General features: G+C 34.1%; 1 protein-coding gene across 1 annotated transcript; it reads left to right on the top strand.

Annotated features, from left to right (window-relative positions):
- The first annotated feature begins 1,477 nt into the window (after nt 1-1,477).
- On the top strand, nt 1,478-14,293 carry LOC125061379 (mitochondrial coenzyme A transporter SLC25A42). The gene is made up of 7 exons (XM_047666795.1): nt 1,478-1,552; nt 7,044-7,170; nt 7,350-7,538; nt 8,454-8,624; nt 10,524-10,609; nt 11,534-11,717; nt 12,169-14,293. Exons 1-7 carry the CDS (start codon nt 1,519-1,521, stop codon nt 12,320-12,322), a joined length of 945 nt encoding a protein of 314 aa, XP_047522751.1. The 5' UTR covers nt 1,478-1,518; the 3' UTR covers nt 12,323-14,293.
- The last annotated feature ends 515 nt before the right edge of the window (nt 14,294-14,808 follow it).

The raw sequence follows: 14,808 nt of genomic DNA, 5'->3' as shown, positions 1-14,808 counted from the left end.
AAGTTTTACACTTGTACTCGACCTCCGATGGAGTGAAGGCCTCCTCCAGATTCTTCAGTTCAAACAATTTGTATGACAATACTTGGCGATTAAAAAGAGTGGCGGAAAGTTTCTTGCCAGTTCTTCTTACCCGCTCTACGCCCTTGACTTGCGAACTGGTAGTAAATGTAAATTTACGATTAATTTAACTTGACGATTCAAAAGTGTACTTGGTTACCCACTTGAATAAAGATATTTTGAGTTTGAGTTTCCACTTATCCCTATTTGTTGCGACAATTTTCCAGTTTTTTCCCGAGATGAGAGTTTCATAAACAGAATGTTAATAATAACTGTCCATTAAAGGCGTTTTAGGACGATGTAAATGATTTGTGATGTTAGACATCCCGCGTTCTATAGATTTACTTAAATGATATGCGTTTAAACTTGATAGTACTAGTTGCCTAAGCGTTGTTATTGTTTCAATCGTTACTGTTCATATCAGATATTGGATCGTTGACTCTGTTTCATCGTGAAACAGCTGTGTACTTTGTACTGCAATTTTTTTTTTATAGCAAATGGGCAGGAGGCTCATCTGATGTTAAGTGATACCGCCGCCCATAGACACTCTCAATGCCAGAGGGCTCGCGAGTGCGTTGCCGGCCTTTTAAGAATTGGTACACTCTTTTCTTGAAGGACCCTAAGTCGAATTGGTTCTGGAAATACTTCAGTGGGCAGGACATGCGTCAGGCACGGAAGGCGATAAACTTGCCTATAAAGTTTATACTTTATAATATTACTAGCAGACTCGGCCAAGCGTTGCTGTGGCTAAGGTTTTTGTTATATTACATAGTAGTAAACTATTTAAGGGAAACGGTAGGAGAACACCAGTCATGGGGACCACCATGATTTATTGGTGGTTATGCCATTAAAATGTAGCTTATGTGAAACGTTGGTACTTTCAACACAGCGCCATCTGTTAGAATTGTGACTATCAAATAATTAACAAATAATTTGCAATAAAATAATATTGCGGGTATAAATTGAGATGTAAGCTATCCTATCTCTGACGTTAGATCAAACCGCACACGGTGTGCAAATTTGATTGAAATCGGTTCAGTAGTTTAGGAGTCCATAGCGGACAAACAACATGACACGTAATTTATATATATTAAGATTATCAGTGAAAATATGCTGAAATCTGAGGTCAAGACTTATCGAACAGTTTCTGAGATTAACGCGTTGAAACAACTCTTCATTGTTAGTATACATTTATCCGCATGAATTGAATTTTTTTCTGGAATTATTATCACTTTTGACATTCAGAAGCGTAATTACTGTTTCGAATCTTCTGGAAGGACGAAACCGAAATGGTTCAAACTTCAAATGAATATGCTTTGTAAAGATATTAAATAAAGTTGGTTTCGACTTAAATTTCGCTTTAAACACAAGTGGCATGGGATATTTTAAAGATTTGTAATGAGAGAATTTTGATTTCAGCTTCTTTACGCCATGTAAGGGCCAGGCAAGTAGGGTGGAGGGATGGCAGCAGATAGCGCCACGGGCGCAAAACGTGGTGGGTACATTATGTTCAATAATTATTATATATACTAGATATATTTGTGTCAAAACAATACAATTATTTTAGATCGGACCTCATACGACAGCTATGAAACACAAATTTCTGTAGCGATTTAGATATGATGACCAATTGACAATTTTTTATTTTTAAAAAGACATCACATATTTTCAAGCCAGGAATAATCTTATTGGAAAATTCAAGTGTCGTTTTTAGTATTTTTCTTAACTTTACTTTACTTCCATATATCTATAAATCAATTGTAGTCAAATCAGTCCAGATATGGTCCAGTTTTAGCAACACAAACGAATAACAATTTTTAAAATACAGTGTAAAGTCTTTATAACGTCATTGTTATTTAAACGAAAACCTCTCTATAACGTAAAATTAAATATTCCTCTATATAACGCAACACCCATTGTCTATAACGAATAAATATTTTCATATTTAGACATCACAACATACTTAAGTATAATTGTTTTTATAATCAGTTTAAGAAACTAACTTTTGAGGTGCCGAAATTTCTTAGGAAGACACCTGAGGTCATAAACAGCCGTCTCGCCTTTGTTACTGTTAATTGCATTAACACGTGTGCAATTATTCTTAGATTACATTGCCTGTAGGAAATTTAGGATACTAAACGCACCTTCGTCACCTATCGTGTATTATCAGTCGTAACCAAACTTTGAAACTGTCAAGATAGCCAGTAAACAAAATAATTTACCTATAGATAGTAATAAAATTATAAATTATTGTAATTGGTTAAATTTGTTTTTTTATTTCCACTCCGTATAACGTTTATAGATTTTATTTTAGACGATTAACACAGACACATCTTATATACAAGTTAGAGCTGATTTACACAGGGTCAGTAACTGACTACAAATTCGAGACAAGTCAGTGCTGACCCGAAAAAAACCCTGTGTAAACTGATTTGAAGTCAGTACAGTGGCTTGAAGTCAGCGCTGACTTGAATATTCGGACACGAATATTTTAAAGTCAGTTGGCGCCCCCCGTCACCCGCGCACCCCCGCGCCAGCCCCGTGTAAACAGACAAGTCAGTGGCCAGTGTGTGGTTAGTCACTGCCGCTGCGTTGGAGAGTGACCACGTTTTTTTCGCTGGCGATAAAAATGAAGCTTAGCGAAGACGAAACCTTAAAATTGGTGCAAGTATATGGCCAGTTTGTACTCTTCAAATCGCAATTGCTTCAGCGACAAAGCAGAGCCACCAGTTTCGTTTCTATCGTCAATCCATTTTCTTACCCATTGTCGTTTATTTTTAGTTATCTCATTTTCTACCATTTCTAGTAACTCATTCAACAGCAAAATTGATGACCTGTGTAAATCAGCCATTATATTTTATTAGTGTCCTGAAATTGCTTCACATATCAGATTTTTTAAAAGTAAGATTAGAAAACAAGGCCAAGTTGCTTCAATGCGTGGGTTTTATACTAACACATCAATCAAAATAAATCGCAAAATATGTTTCTAAGCTCAAAACTCGAGGAGGGCTGGATTAATTCGAGTAACTTTCCTTTTTCATTTTCTAACGCAACAGTTTAATTACATAAATCATTTAATTTTAATGGATTTTATATTTATTTGACATTTGCATGCTAATTTAATATGGCTGATTGTAAGTAATTCATCCATCATAATATGTAACTTTCAAGGCAAATAAAGGTTTAATTTATTTAGTTATACTAATAGGCAGTGGCGTAACCATCTGGGCCCCGTGGCAATTTTTTTTGATGGGGCCCTATCAGTAAAAATCGTTACATTGTTTAATTTTAATATCTAAACTTCGAGATTTTCAGCGTACTCAATTACCCGTTGTATATGTCCCACTAATGGCCATATGCCTCCTCTCTTAAGGCCGATTTACATTATCTTAGTGTTTAGGAGAGTGCTTTAGTACAACTTGAAAGGCAAGTTCTTTAGTGCTTTAGTGCGTTACGAGTGAACGTTTACATTTCTTCCAGTAGAGTATCATTACAGCGCCACAATGAACGCGCAACGACGTCGGTAAATACGCACTATTCTACGCAAAACACTAACTGTAGTTATGGAACAAATAGAAGACGAGATTTTATTCGAAATAAATAAACTAAATATAAATAATAAACAAAATAGCTTCTTTTAAGGCAGTGTATGCCGAATGCCTAGCCGGTTTGTTTTTGTATAAATTGTTTTTAACGTTCCACAAACATTCGTGAACAACATATTCAGACACAAATTTGATAGTTGCATCTTCCGACCATTTAGCCATCTTTAAAAATCAAAAAACACGCACGCGTTTCACGGCACTTATACACTCTCCTAAAGATTTGACTAAATTACGTGTTTACACACAACGAGGGAAGATCTCGGGGGGGGGCGCGGGCGCGGGAGGGGTATCACTTGAAACAAAAATAAAAAGCGATTCTATTTTGATTCAACTTGAAAGTCAAGTAGAACCGTACTAAAGCAAGTAGCGTTTACTAAAGCTAGTAGCGTTTACATGTTTCAACTAAAGTACTATCCTAAAGCACTCTCCTAAACACTAAGATAATGTAAATCGGCCTTTAGGCGAGAGGGAATGGTCTGTAGTCCCCACGCTACCCTATTTCGTATTGGAGACTCCACATTCATCCATAGAACATAATATCACTTAGGCTGTAGGCAGGGGCCGTCTTTGGTCGGGGGCCCGTGGCATTTTGCCAGCACCCTATAGTTACGTCACTGCTAATAGGTACCAACCAATAAACCCTCAAAATAAAAAATAAAATATGTTTATTATGAAATATAAGATACAGGTATCACTTATTCCACGTCATTAAATTGTTACGGTAGAAATCCCTACTCATCGGCAAAGCAGACAGAGGGTGTAGGCCGAGAGAAAAAGCCGGCGTAAAAATCTCTCGGTACTCTTTTAAAATATCAAATCATCATACAAAATGACTAAACAACGCTTATTTTAAAACAAATATCGCAAATTAATTAGAAGAAGCCTGTCTAGCACTAGTCTTAGGCCCTTTTATTAAAAGGCTCTTTTAAACCTACGCTATCTAAATTCGCGTTACATACGCAAATTCTATGGAGTATTCCAGTCTTCGTTTAGTTCCAAACAGCTACATAGCACTGCTCAAGTTATAAACAGAAGTGTATTGTGACTAATCGATTATATTCGATTGCGTATTGTTCGCGACATTTGTACCGCATATACGTCACAGATTCATAGACAATGGTGATGTTTTAATGTATTTTTATCTGTTATCGCGTTTATTATTTATTAATAACGTTGTTATTGATAAGATACGACGTGTGCTAGTAATAGATAGATAAATATTGCATCATATCTAACGATAAGACGACGGAAAATGTGTGATAATTGATAAACCAAATAGTTGATTTTGATTACTTCAAAAATATTTAATTCTTCAGAGATAATTCAATTCCTTTTTTTTTCGCCCATGGCGCGTAGTCTTTCGTCAGAGACTAATTTCGTAATTTTATTATAATTCAAATTACGTAGAATCATTCAATTTCTGTCAAAATGTGTTTAGAGTCGGAAATAAAACCGTCGTATGAGGTCGCTGCAGTGTTAACATTTTAATTATATTGCTTTTACGTTTAATTACTTCTTCATTTATTTATACTTCGTTACCTTAAGCATACTTATAAAAAACAGGTTACATAAGTTATTAGGGAACGGGGGACCGCTAACAAGTAATTTCTTCCAGGAAACACCAACTGGGGGTGAGGTACAAGTGTAAAAAATTAACAAATAAACAAAATTATATGTAACACTAGAGATGCTAACTAAAAACTAAAATATATTAATAAAAATATACGTTATTATAGTTCGACAGTCATCTTGATACTTGATATAAAACAATAAATAATGTTCGTTATTAATCAAAAGATGCGCAGTAACTTTATATTATTTATAACTGTCACGCTAATTCCCTTTCCCTTCTACGCTACGAGGAAGGGATCAGACACTTTCTCACGATCAAAACAATCGAATATCTATCGTAATAGACAAGCGACATTTCTCTATGGAATACTTAAGTTCTTTAACTAACACGTGTTCAATTGTCATGTATTCGTAAACGTTAATAGTCTCGAAAGTTCTTTACATAGAATTTGTATTAAGCATTTATATAGTATGTTCTGCCACAATTCTTTACTATACAAGAATGTATCATTACTATTCTCTTACGTTAGCAATTCGATTTCAAACATTGTTGGAGCTTTAGAAATTTTTATTAAAAAATATACGCCTAGTGCTTTAAATAAACTTGGAGGTTATCACTGTACTTAACTAAAGAAAACATGACTTGTAAATATTCATATACAAAGCGAAGTAAGTCTTATCATTGAATGATAAGAATGTATTACTTGATATCATACATTTTTAAATTATTTTTAATTGTGACTTCTGGGTCTTTAACCTAATTGTCGCACTTTAACGTCTAGCTAATTTTTTAATAATAATAATGATAATTATGATGATGATAATGATAATAATAATAATAATAATAATGACAATAATGATAGTTATAATAATAATCATGATAATAATGATAATAATTATGATGATGATCATGATAATGATGTTGATAATAATAATGATGATGACGATGATGATGGTGATGATGATATAGCCTAAATATAAAATATTGCCTTTAATTCAGATACATTTAAACACATTTCCATTTTAATTCTCTTCTAGTGTATCTGTGTGCCCCTTTTTGGCAAAGGCCTCCTCCAAATCCCGCCATTCCTCTCTGCACAGTGTCACTCTCTGCCATGTACCACCTGCTGTTTCTTTAATGTGGTCTATCCACCTTCTAAGTCGTCTCCCTCTTTTTCGTTTGCTGTACCTTGGGCACCAGCTTAGTAGTTTTTTGCTCCACTTTTATGTTCCTCTTGCCATGTGCCCCGCCCATTTCCACTTTAGCTTATTTATTGTTATTGTAAGATGTTACATTAGTTATTTTTCTTAACGCTGTATTCTTTATTTTGTCTCTTCTTTTCTTCCCTATCATACATCGTTCCACATCTTTGACACATTTTTTAATATTTATTTATGTATTAACACTTATTTAAGTTACATAAATAAAACTTAATCTAATACATCACTTGACCCGTTTTATGTAAACAGCGTGTCCTTTGACACATAGGCCTCGTCCAGCTGCTTGCATTCTTTTCTGATGTTAGCTCTTCTTGTCCAAGTTGTGCCTCCTATTCTCTTTATATCGTCTGCCTATCTCTTGCTCTGTCTTCCTCTTTTCCTTAATCCATCGCGTGGTTGCCATTCTGTAATTATTTTTGTCCATTTCAACCTGCTATCTCTCGTCATGTGCCCGGTCCAGCGCCATTTCAATTGCCCTATTTTCTTTATAATGTCCTCTACTTTGGTCGCTGATCTTATCTCTTCTGCTCTTTTTCGGTGTCTCAGTGTTACACCCATCATTTTTTAATAGCAAACTTTAATTTTCAGGGTCAGGAACTAATTTGTCGGGTGGAGTGCTTGTTGTTACGTCATTGGTAGCAGGGGCTGCGGCAGGAGCGCTCGCGAAGACTGCTATTGCTCCCCTGGATAGAACTAAAATCAACTTTCAAATCTCGTAAGTATTTTTGAAAAGAAGATGGTGAATGATGTTAAAAAGAGGGATAGTTTTATTATATAATTGAGTAGAATTTGAAATTTGTAGCAAATCGTCACGTTTTTCGCTATTTTTCCTTTCGGTTCAATTCCTTTTTGTATACCATACGTTCCAGTTTTGTATGCTATAGTGTTTTTCAGTAATACACCATACACATGGCGCGGCGCTGTTATCTTTGTACAGAACAGCGTGTCTCGCGAGGGTTGGATCGCGTTATGGCGCGGAAACAGCGCGACCATGGCTCGCATAATACCGTACGCTGCGATACAGTTCACAGCTCACGAGCAATGGAAACGGTTGCTGGGTGTTGACACACCGCATACCGCTCAGTACGTATACCTTTTATAACTTCTCTATAGCAGGCTTTTTTTTATGTCTCTGGCACGATTTGTGCATTAGCCAGCGTCAAGTATAGGATTTTTTTATAATTCGTGCTTGTCTTTAGAAATTCGACCGTGTCCTCCATGTACGGTTTAGGCACTCGCCCGGTACCGCACAACCCTCCGAAAGGCCGAGAACAAATTTAAATTAAATTAAAACTTGCCCTCGAACCGGGAATCGAACCCGGTACCCTATAGCAGGCTTACACAGTAATTTCAATTCCAGAAAACAAATGAAAAGGACGGCCAACTCAACAATATAGGGATTGGTTTTTGACTTCACTACTCAAAGAATCTAAATAGGTGTCTAGTTCAGTTGACAGTTCTGAAATTTATTGATAAGAACGTAAAACATTTTATAAGTAATTATAATATTTTTGAAGTTGTTGTGAAGCTTCTTTTGGCGCGTTAGGGAAAAATGATGAGAATAAATTTTTCACATTTGTCACAAAAAACCGACACCCTGTTTTAGCTAGACACCCCAAGATAGCTATTTATTTAATACATTTTTGTTTTTTTTATTGTTATTGTCTTTTTTACTACAGACGTAGAATAAAAATTTTGAAAATATTTTTTCTCGTTACGTCAAAGAAGTATAAATTCTAACGCGTGTAGATAAGTACACGCACGTTTTTTGTGTCAATCTAGTCCAAACCCATTAAAATATTAAATCTTAAATACACTTTCTAAAACTACGTTTCTCTAACGCGTTTTAAACTTAGCGCATACCGGTATGAACAACGCCATCTGTTGATAAAAACGATCAAACCAGTCAGGCACTTTGATTGGAAAGTTTGAAAGCTGCCAATTGGTTGATCGTACAAATTATGAAAGTACTCTTCAAGCTGGTACCATAAATTACAGAGAGGCGCCCTTTCGTCACTTGATAGCGGGATCCCTTGCTGGAGTTACCTCACAGAGTGCCACTTACCCATTAGATCTGGCGAGGGCACGTATGGCTGTAGCGGACTACAGATCTCTTAGGGCGGTCTTTGTAAGGATATTGAGAGAAGAAGGGGCGGTTACGTTATACAGGTAGGTTTTAATTTATAATGTAAGTTTTCTAGATACTGATTTTAGTGTTGCCCAAAATCGATTTTGGTCTTGCAGTCTTGGCCTTGTTCTTGCATTTCCGCAAGACCAAGACTGAACCTGCAAGACTCTTGCGTCTTGCAGTTAAGACATACTGAGATTAGGGCGTTATTAACGCCCGAATCCATAATGCACCATCTGAGGTAGTAATCTTAAACCAAATGATGTAAAAGTGTGCCAATAACCAATCGACGGATTGTAATAGCCATCTGTCGATACAAGCTATCCATGGGAGGTCGGATCGGTGTCTGTGGATAGACCTTTGTATGAAAATGACAGTTGACGAAAGCTCAATTTCAACAGTTAATTATTTTAACAGATTTTAACTTACACCAGTTTTTTTTTTAAAATTAAAAAAAAACTGTTTGTTATGTTTTAAACATACACATGAATCTATATATATATAATGAAAATGGTCTTCGTTTGAGGCTCAATCACGCCTAAACCACTGATCGTATCGAATGAAACTACCACCATTCGATGCGAAATTTTTCCTAGATGGTTTATGGCTATTTATTTATTAAATTCCAACGTTCCTTCATTTTTTTATTGCTGTTTTACTTTTATGAAAATTTATCCATACGGACTTCACCGCGGAAACATTCGGGGAGGCTTCCTAGAACCTCTAAACGTCAACATCTGTTAAAAACTCGATTTTCGAAATATTTCAATTTTCTTAGCGGGAAGTTAAAAAGAAGAATAATAAAAATATGAAAAAAAAATAAAATAATGAAAGATAAAATTTATTTTAATTCGTCCAGCAAAGCGGGCGCGAAACGGCTAGTATTTTATAATAATAAGCTATTTAGGTATTTGCAAGACTTGCTGCAATACCAAGACCAGGTGTATTGACGCAAGACCAAGACTGGTCTTGATCTCGTCTTGGTCTTGCATTTGGGCAACACTAACTGATTTAGCCACTGCGCAAACTCTCTTAACCGGCCATCATAACCACATAGCAGAGTTCGGTCGGTCAAAAAAAAGGTTTTATTGCTTGCTATTTTCTCACAGAAATTTCTATTCTAGATTAGTACTCCAAGCTTTCCTGCTGCTGTTCTAATGATTCTCTAGTCTTCCCTTCTATCGGATTGTGTGTAGTTATGGCATTCCACATATTGTGTGTGCACTACAATATTATCTGGGTAATCACTGATCAATTTCGCTATCCACGCCCAAACCCCAAACTATCTGTCCGGGCTGAAGATATATTTTGTAACGTTGATGACAAAACTCTAAATAACTATTTACCTAATTGACATTTCTATTGAGACTGGACATTTACGCAGGAGGTATGCACACACATGTTGACTATTCTACAACTCATAGACGGATGTATGGTTTGACGAGTAATGGAATATACCAGTTCAGAAGAGACGGAAGAGTTCAACCAAGTTTTAACAAACAAAATTAATTTATTCATGTAGGTAACACAATGTACACGAACGTCAAAAAAAGCAATATACATTAAATGCTTCGAATTTTACATTTACTGCCAGTTCTCAAATCAAGGGCGTTGAACGGAAGAGAAGAACTGACAATAAACTCTCTGCCACTCTTTTTAATCGCCAAGTTTTTGTTTTACACACCGTTTGTAAAGAGCTGCAACCATTAAACCATGTTCCATATGACATCTTAAGTAATAAATAAATAAAATAAATCAAAAACAAAGATTTGTCCTCTATCAGCAGGAGACATGGTGAAATAGAAGCACGCACTTACATTCTCCTGGGAACAACATGCAAATACATAGTCGAAACAACTAACATCACCGCATTCACGAATTCAAGTACGACCAGTCTCACCACAAGTAGCACCCGTACAAATCTGACCCTTATGTTTCAGGGGATACGGTGCTACAGTATTGGGAGTTATTCCCTACGCCGGTGTTTCATTCTTCACGTACGACTCGCTCAAGCATTGGCATCTTGGTAAGTAATTTATAATTTGCTAAAGTATTAAACGACACTTTAAATGTATGAGAATTAGTTCTCCCTATAACCACTAGAGGCGCTATTAGATTTCTCATAAAATATTTGATTTCACGTACTTTAAAATAGCGTTTTATGCTTTGTCGAACTCATGGTAGAGTTCTACTAGGAAGAAGTAGTGATTTTTCAATATACGAAAACTAATTTAATGATGTAAAAATGTTTTTAGAATTGTAGAAATCTCGTAAGTCACCGACAATATAACATATAGTATAGCTATAATAAATGTATTGAATAACACAAATTCGTAACTACTAATTACAAATAGTTGTTTGCTTTGAAAACCGTGAAATATTTTTAATAGGCTGGTAGACCCGTAAAGGTCAGTGCAGAAAGGGTACCTGTATATGTATGTAGATGTTATATTAAAAATGATTTAGTGAATATAATTTGTTCTGAGTCGTACAAAATTTTTGAAAAAGTAGTAATAATAAAAGGGCCGTCACAATAGACACTAAAAATTGGTTGCGTTCCAAAATACATATTCTAACAAGAACTTCGGGTTTGAGGTCGCTGCTGTGTTAATTTTTTTTATTTTGACAGTTACGTTATTATAGTTGTACTGCAATCTTGATACTTGACGAAAAGTATAAATTTTTTGTTTAATTATTGAAATGACGAGTAATTAATAAATGTTTAGTTCACGTCTCTTTCTGCACAGATTCTGTATATCTATGCAAGGTCATAAATAATTTTAAAAAATTAATAGCTTTAACAATCATTATGTGTCTGTTGTATTCGTAAATCAAAGTAATTTTAAATCCTATTTTAGATAATTTAAAACTTTTATATTCTAAAAAGAATTGCTTAAATTTTTCCAGTATTATCTCAGTTCTTTTTTTAAAAATTGCGTTTTTTTTTTAGATTATACAGGTACAGCCCCCCACGGCTTCACAAATGTTTTATTCGGAGGTATAGCTGGGGCTTTGGGCCAAACGTCGTCCTACCCACTGGATATCGTGCGCAGGCGCATGCAAACCGCAAAACGAGCGCCTGATGGCACATACCCCTATCCGGCCATATTGCCTACTCTAGCACATATTTACAGGTAAGATATTGTTTTACCAAAGTTCTCTCTAAGATTGAAACCGATGGCAAAGGTATTGTTTAAAAAAGATGTGCTTAAATTATTCTTTTTGATTAACCGAAACATTAAAAATAATAAGAATATAAACATATTATAAAAATGCTATATATTATACACCAATAAAATCAATATTAATCTTACAGACAATCATAAAATACAGACGTTGTTCAATACACATATCTTATATGTATCTATCTAATCATAAATCATTCCATTCTCGATTCCACTGGAACACACAAAATTTTTATCAAAATCGGTCCAGCCGTTTCAGAGTTTAATTATGAACACGCACAGATGATTTATATATACATATAAACATTCCAACACTTAAATTATATATTGAAGATTAATAAGATTTCTTTTATACATATAATTTGTATTGACAATAAAGAAAATCCTGGAATGATTCCAGAACTGAGGGCTGGCGGGCGTTTTTCAAAGGCCTGAGTATGAATTGGATTAAGGGGCCTATAGCTGTTGGCATATCGTTCGCGACATACGACCAGATCAAAACGTCTCTACGGGAAATCGCGCTAACATTCTCCTCGCTTAGGGAAAGCTTATAAATGTTGCCATTATAAATAATTTATTAGCACAATATGTACAGCGTGTTATCACTGTGATATGGGAGTCGTGCAATTATTTTATTTGTCTGTACGAGCTGTTAAAGTTTTAAGTGTAATAAAATCATTTTATAAGTCAATTTATGATATATTTTTGTAATTCATATTAAACATTACAGTTTTTTTAATAGCGAAAGTGTTGCATGTTAGAAAAATATACAATGTAATGGTAACGCTCCATGGACCACAGACCATATAAATAAAGAATTGTTTACACTGATATTGTTTTTTGTGTATTAATAGGGAATATGCATATTTTTATACCTTCAATTGATTATTATTTACGAAATTTTGTTTGAAGTACAAAATCAGTTTCAGTCATCGTTCTAGATGCTCAAAAAATCTAGTTTCACACAAAATCGAGATTCACTAAAAATTGCAAAAGAACTAACCTATTTTACTCACAAATACTACTAATACAGTTTGAAAATCGACGCCCGACGTCACTTTTTATTTCTAATGGTGACGTTTTTTGAAAGATCTAAGTTCCCTCCATTATTTTGCACTTTTATATGATATTTTATGGTTAATAACTAAAAAAGTATCGTATTATGTATATAACATATTTGAAATACCATTTATGTATATTACCTATTGTCAGTATAGACTATAGAATTGTTTTGACGTTTAATAATTGCTCAGTACTTATTCGAATCTGTTTTTATACAGATTATAATTCATCTTTCATAGTTTTTTACTGGTCTGTGGGCAGGGCCGTCCGTATGTGTATATTGTCTTTGCTCGTGTGTGTAACCATAACTAATAAAACACAATTCATTGTGTATGTGTGGCACGATAATCGGCACTGAGGTAGTTTTGTTAACATTTATATATTTTTTGCTGTTTTATTAAATACAATGATGGACTATGATATGACAATAATGTTGGGTAGTAAAATATTTTGAAATGTTTAATATATATAGAATAACACAGTGTAGTAGCTACTTTTGTGTTGCTTATATGGAATTTGTAACTGGTATTTAAGGTATTTAAAAAAAGTAATAAGTTTTTTAAAGGAATATATAAATTTATAACGCTATGGATCCAGCGCAGCGGTGTGAAGGTATGAAAGTAAAGTAAAATGGAAAACGAAACGATGACGCTTATTTAGTACGTCGACAACGAAATTTTCAATCGAGTTTATTTTACTTAAAGAATATATAAAATAATGATTATTTCAGCAGAATAGTCAGATTAAGGTCCATATTCTTTTCGCTGTCAAATATGTCAATCTTCATACAGGAAAAATGGTTTGACAGCTCTGGATATGTGATTTAAATTTAGTTGACGTTCTAGCCTGATACGGAAATTCTCGACCAATCACAATTGCGTCATCGCTTTGTCTTTTGTTTTTATCAAGCTACTGTCAGGTTGACAGATGCAAGTAATAATGTAGTAATCTGTGGATATTTTGGCATTAAATATAACCTGTTATATTCATATATGTTAGAGATTTACATTTAGAGAGAAATGCTAAGTTATATTCTCGGAATAAATAAGGAGGGAAGCAAGTATAACGCTATATAATTTGCTTGAGTGAAATAAAATAGGTTAAACTCCCAATAACGATAATATAAGATAAAGCTATCGCAACCTTATTTATTCCGTGGATATATTTCTTCGTATATTAGCTTTTGTCTATTACACGCATAAAAGGCTGAAGTGATTCTAATGGATTTTAATATAACGCGTTTATAGTTTGTGGGGCTTCATTTAGTAAATTAACAATAATTGTTATATAAATTTTGTTATGCAATTGATTTTTTTTCGGCGTATTGGTTTTTTATGAATACCACAATGTTAATAATGAAATGTTATTGTAATGTGTATCTAGTCTAGTTGTAAATAATTGTAATTGTTTTACAAAAGTAAGAATATATTGTCTTTTGTAATTTTGTAGAAGTCGTTACAAGATTTCGTGTTTTATTTCGCACCTTATATATTTTCCCCAATAGAAAATAGTGTTTAAATTAGCTTGTTTTATTATAATTCTTTTAATATACCATATTTTTAATGCTTTTAAGTGCAATAAAGTTAATAAATATTTGAGAAAAATAAAATAGCGCCACAACTTTTTAAGGGCCTATCCTATCGCCAAACTCCAAAAAAGTACATTGTTTCTTTCCATTTTTCGTCATCGTTTCTTGAAGTAGGGCGAATGGAAAAAATATATATGTATGGTGGAGTTGAGTAGTTTATGTATCCATTTTGAAAGATCGATACACGATTTAAATAATTTCGCTCGATAGAAAAAAATCCAAACATAGGCAATTTTTGACACTATGAATTTATTTTATGACGAAAATGTATACAGAACATGATTTTGAAATTTACACGATATATTTTAACGCAAGCCAAGTAATCCATTTCAGAAAAAAGTTGATAAAATTACATTCATTTAATGTTTTACATAACTAATTGTTATTACG

The sequence above is a fragment of the Pieris napi genome, chromosome 23 (genome assembly GCF_905475465.1).
Source record: "Pieris napi chromosome 23, ilPieNapi1.2, whole genome shotgun sequence".
In the NCBI taxonomy this organism is placed as follows: Eukaryota; Metazoa; Arthropoda; class Insecta; order Lepidoptera; family Pieridae; genus Pieris; species Pieris napi.
Note: the sequence above shows the minus strand (reverse complement) of the source record. Positions and strands in the feature narration are given on the sequence as shown.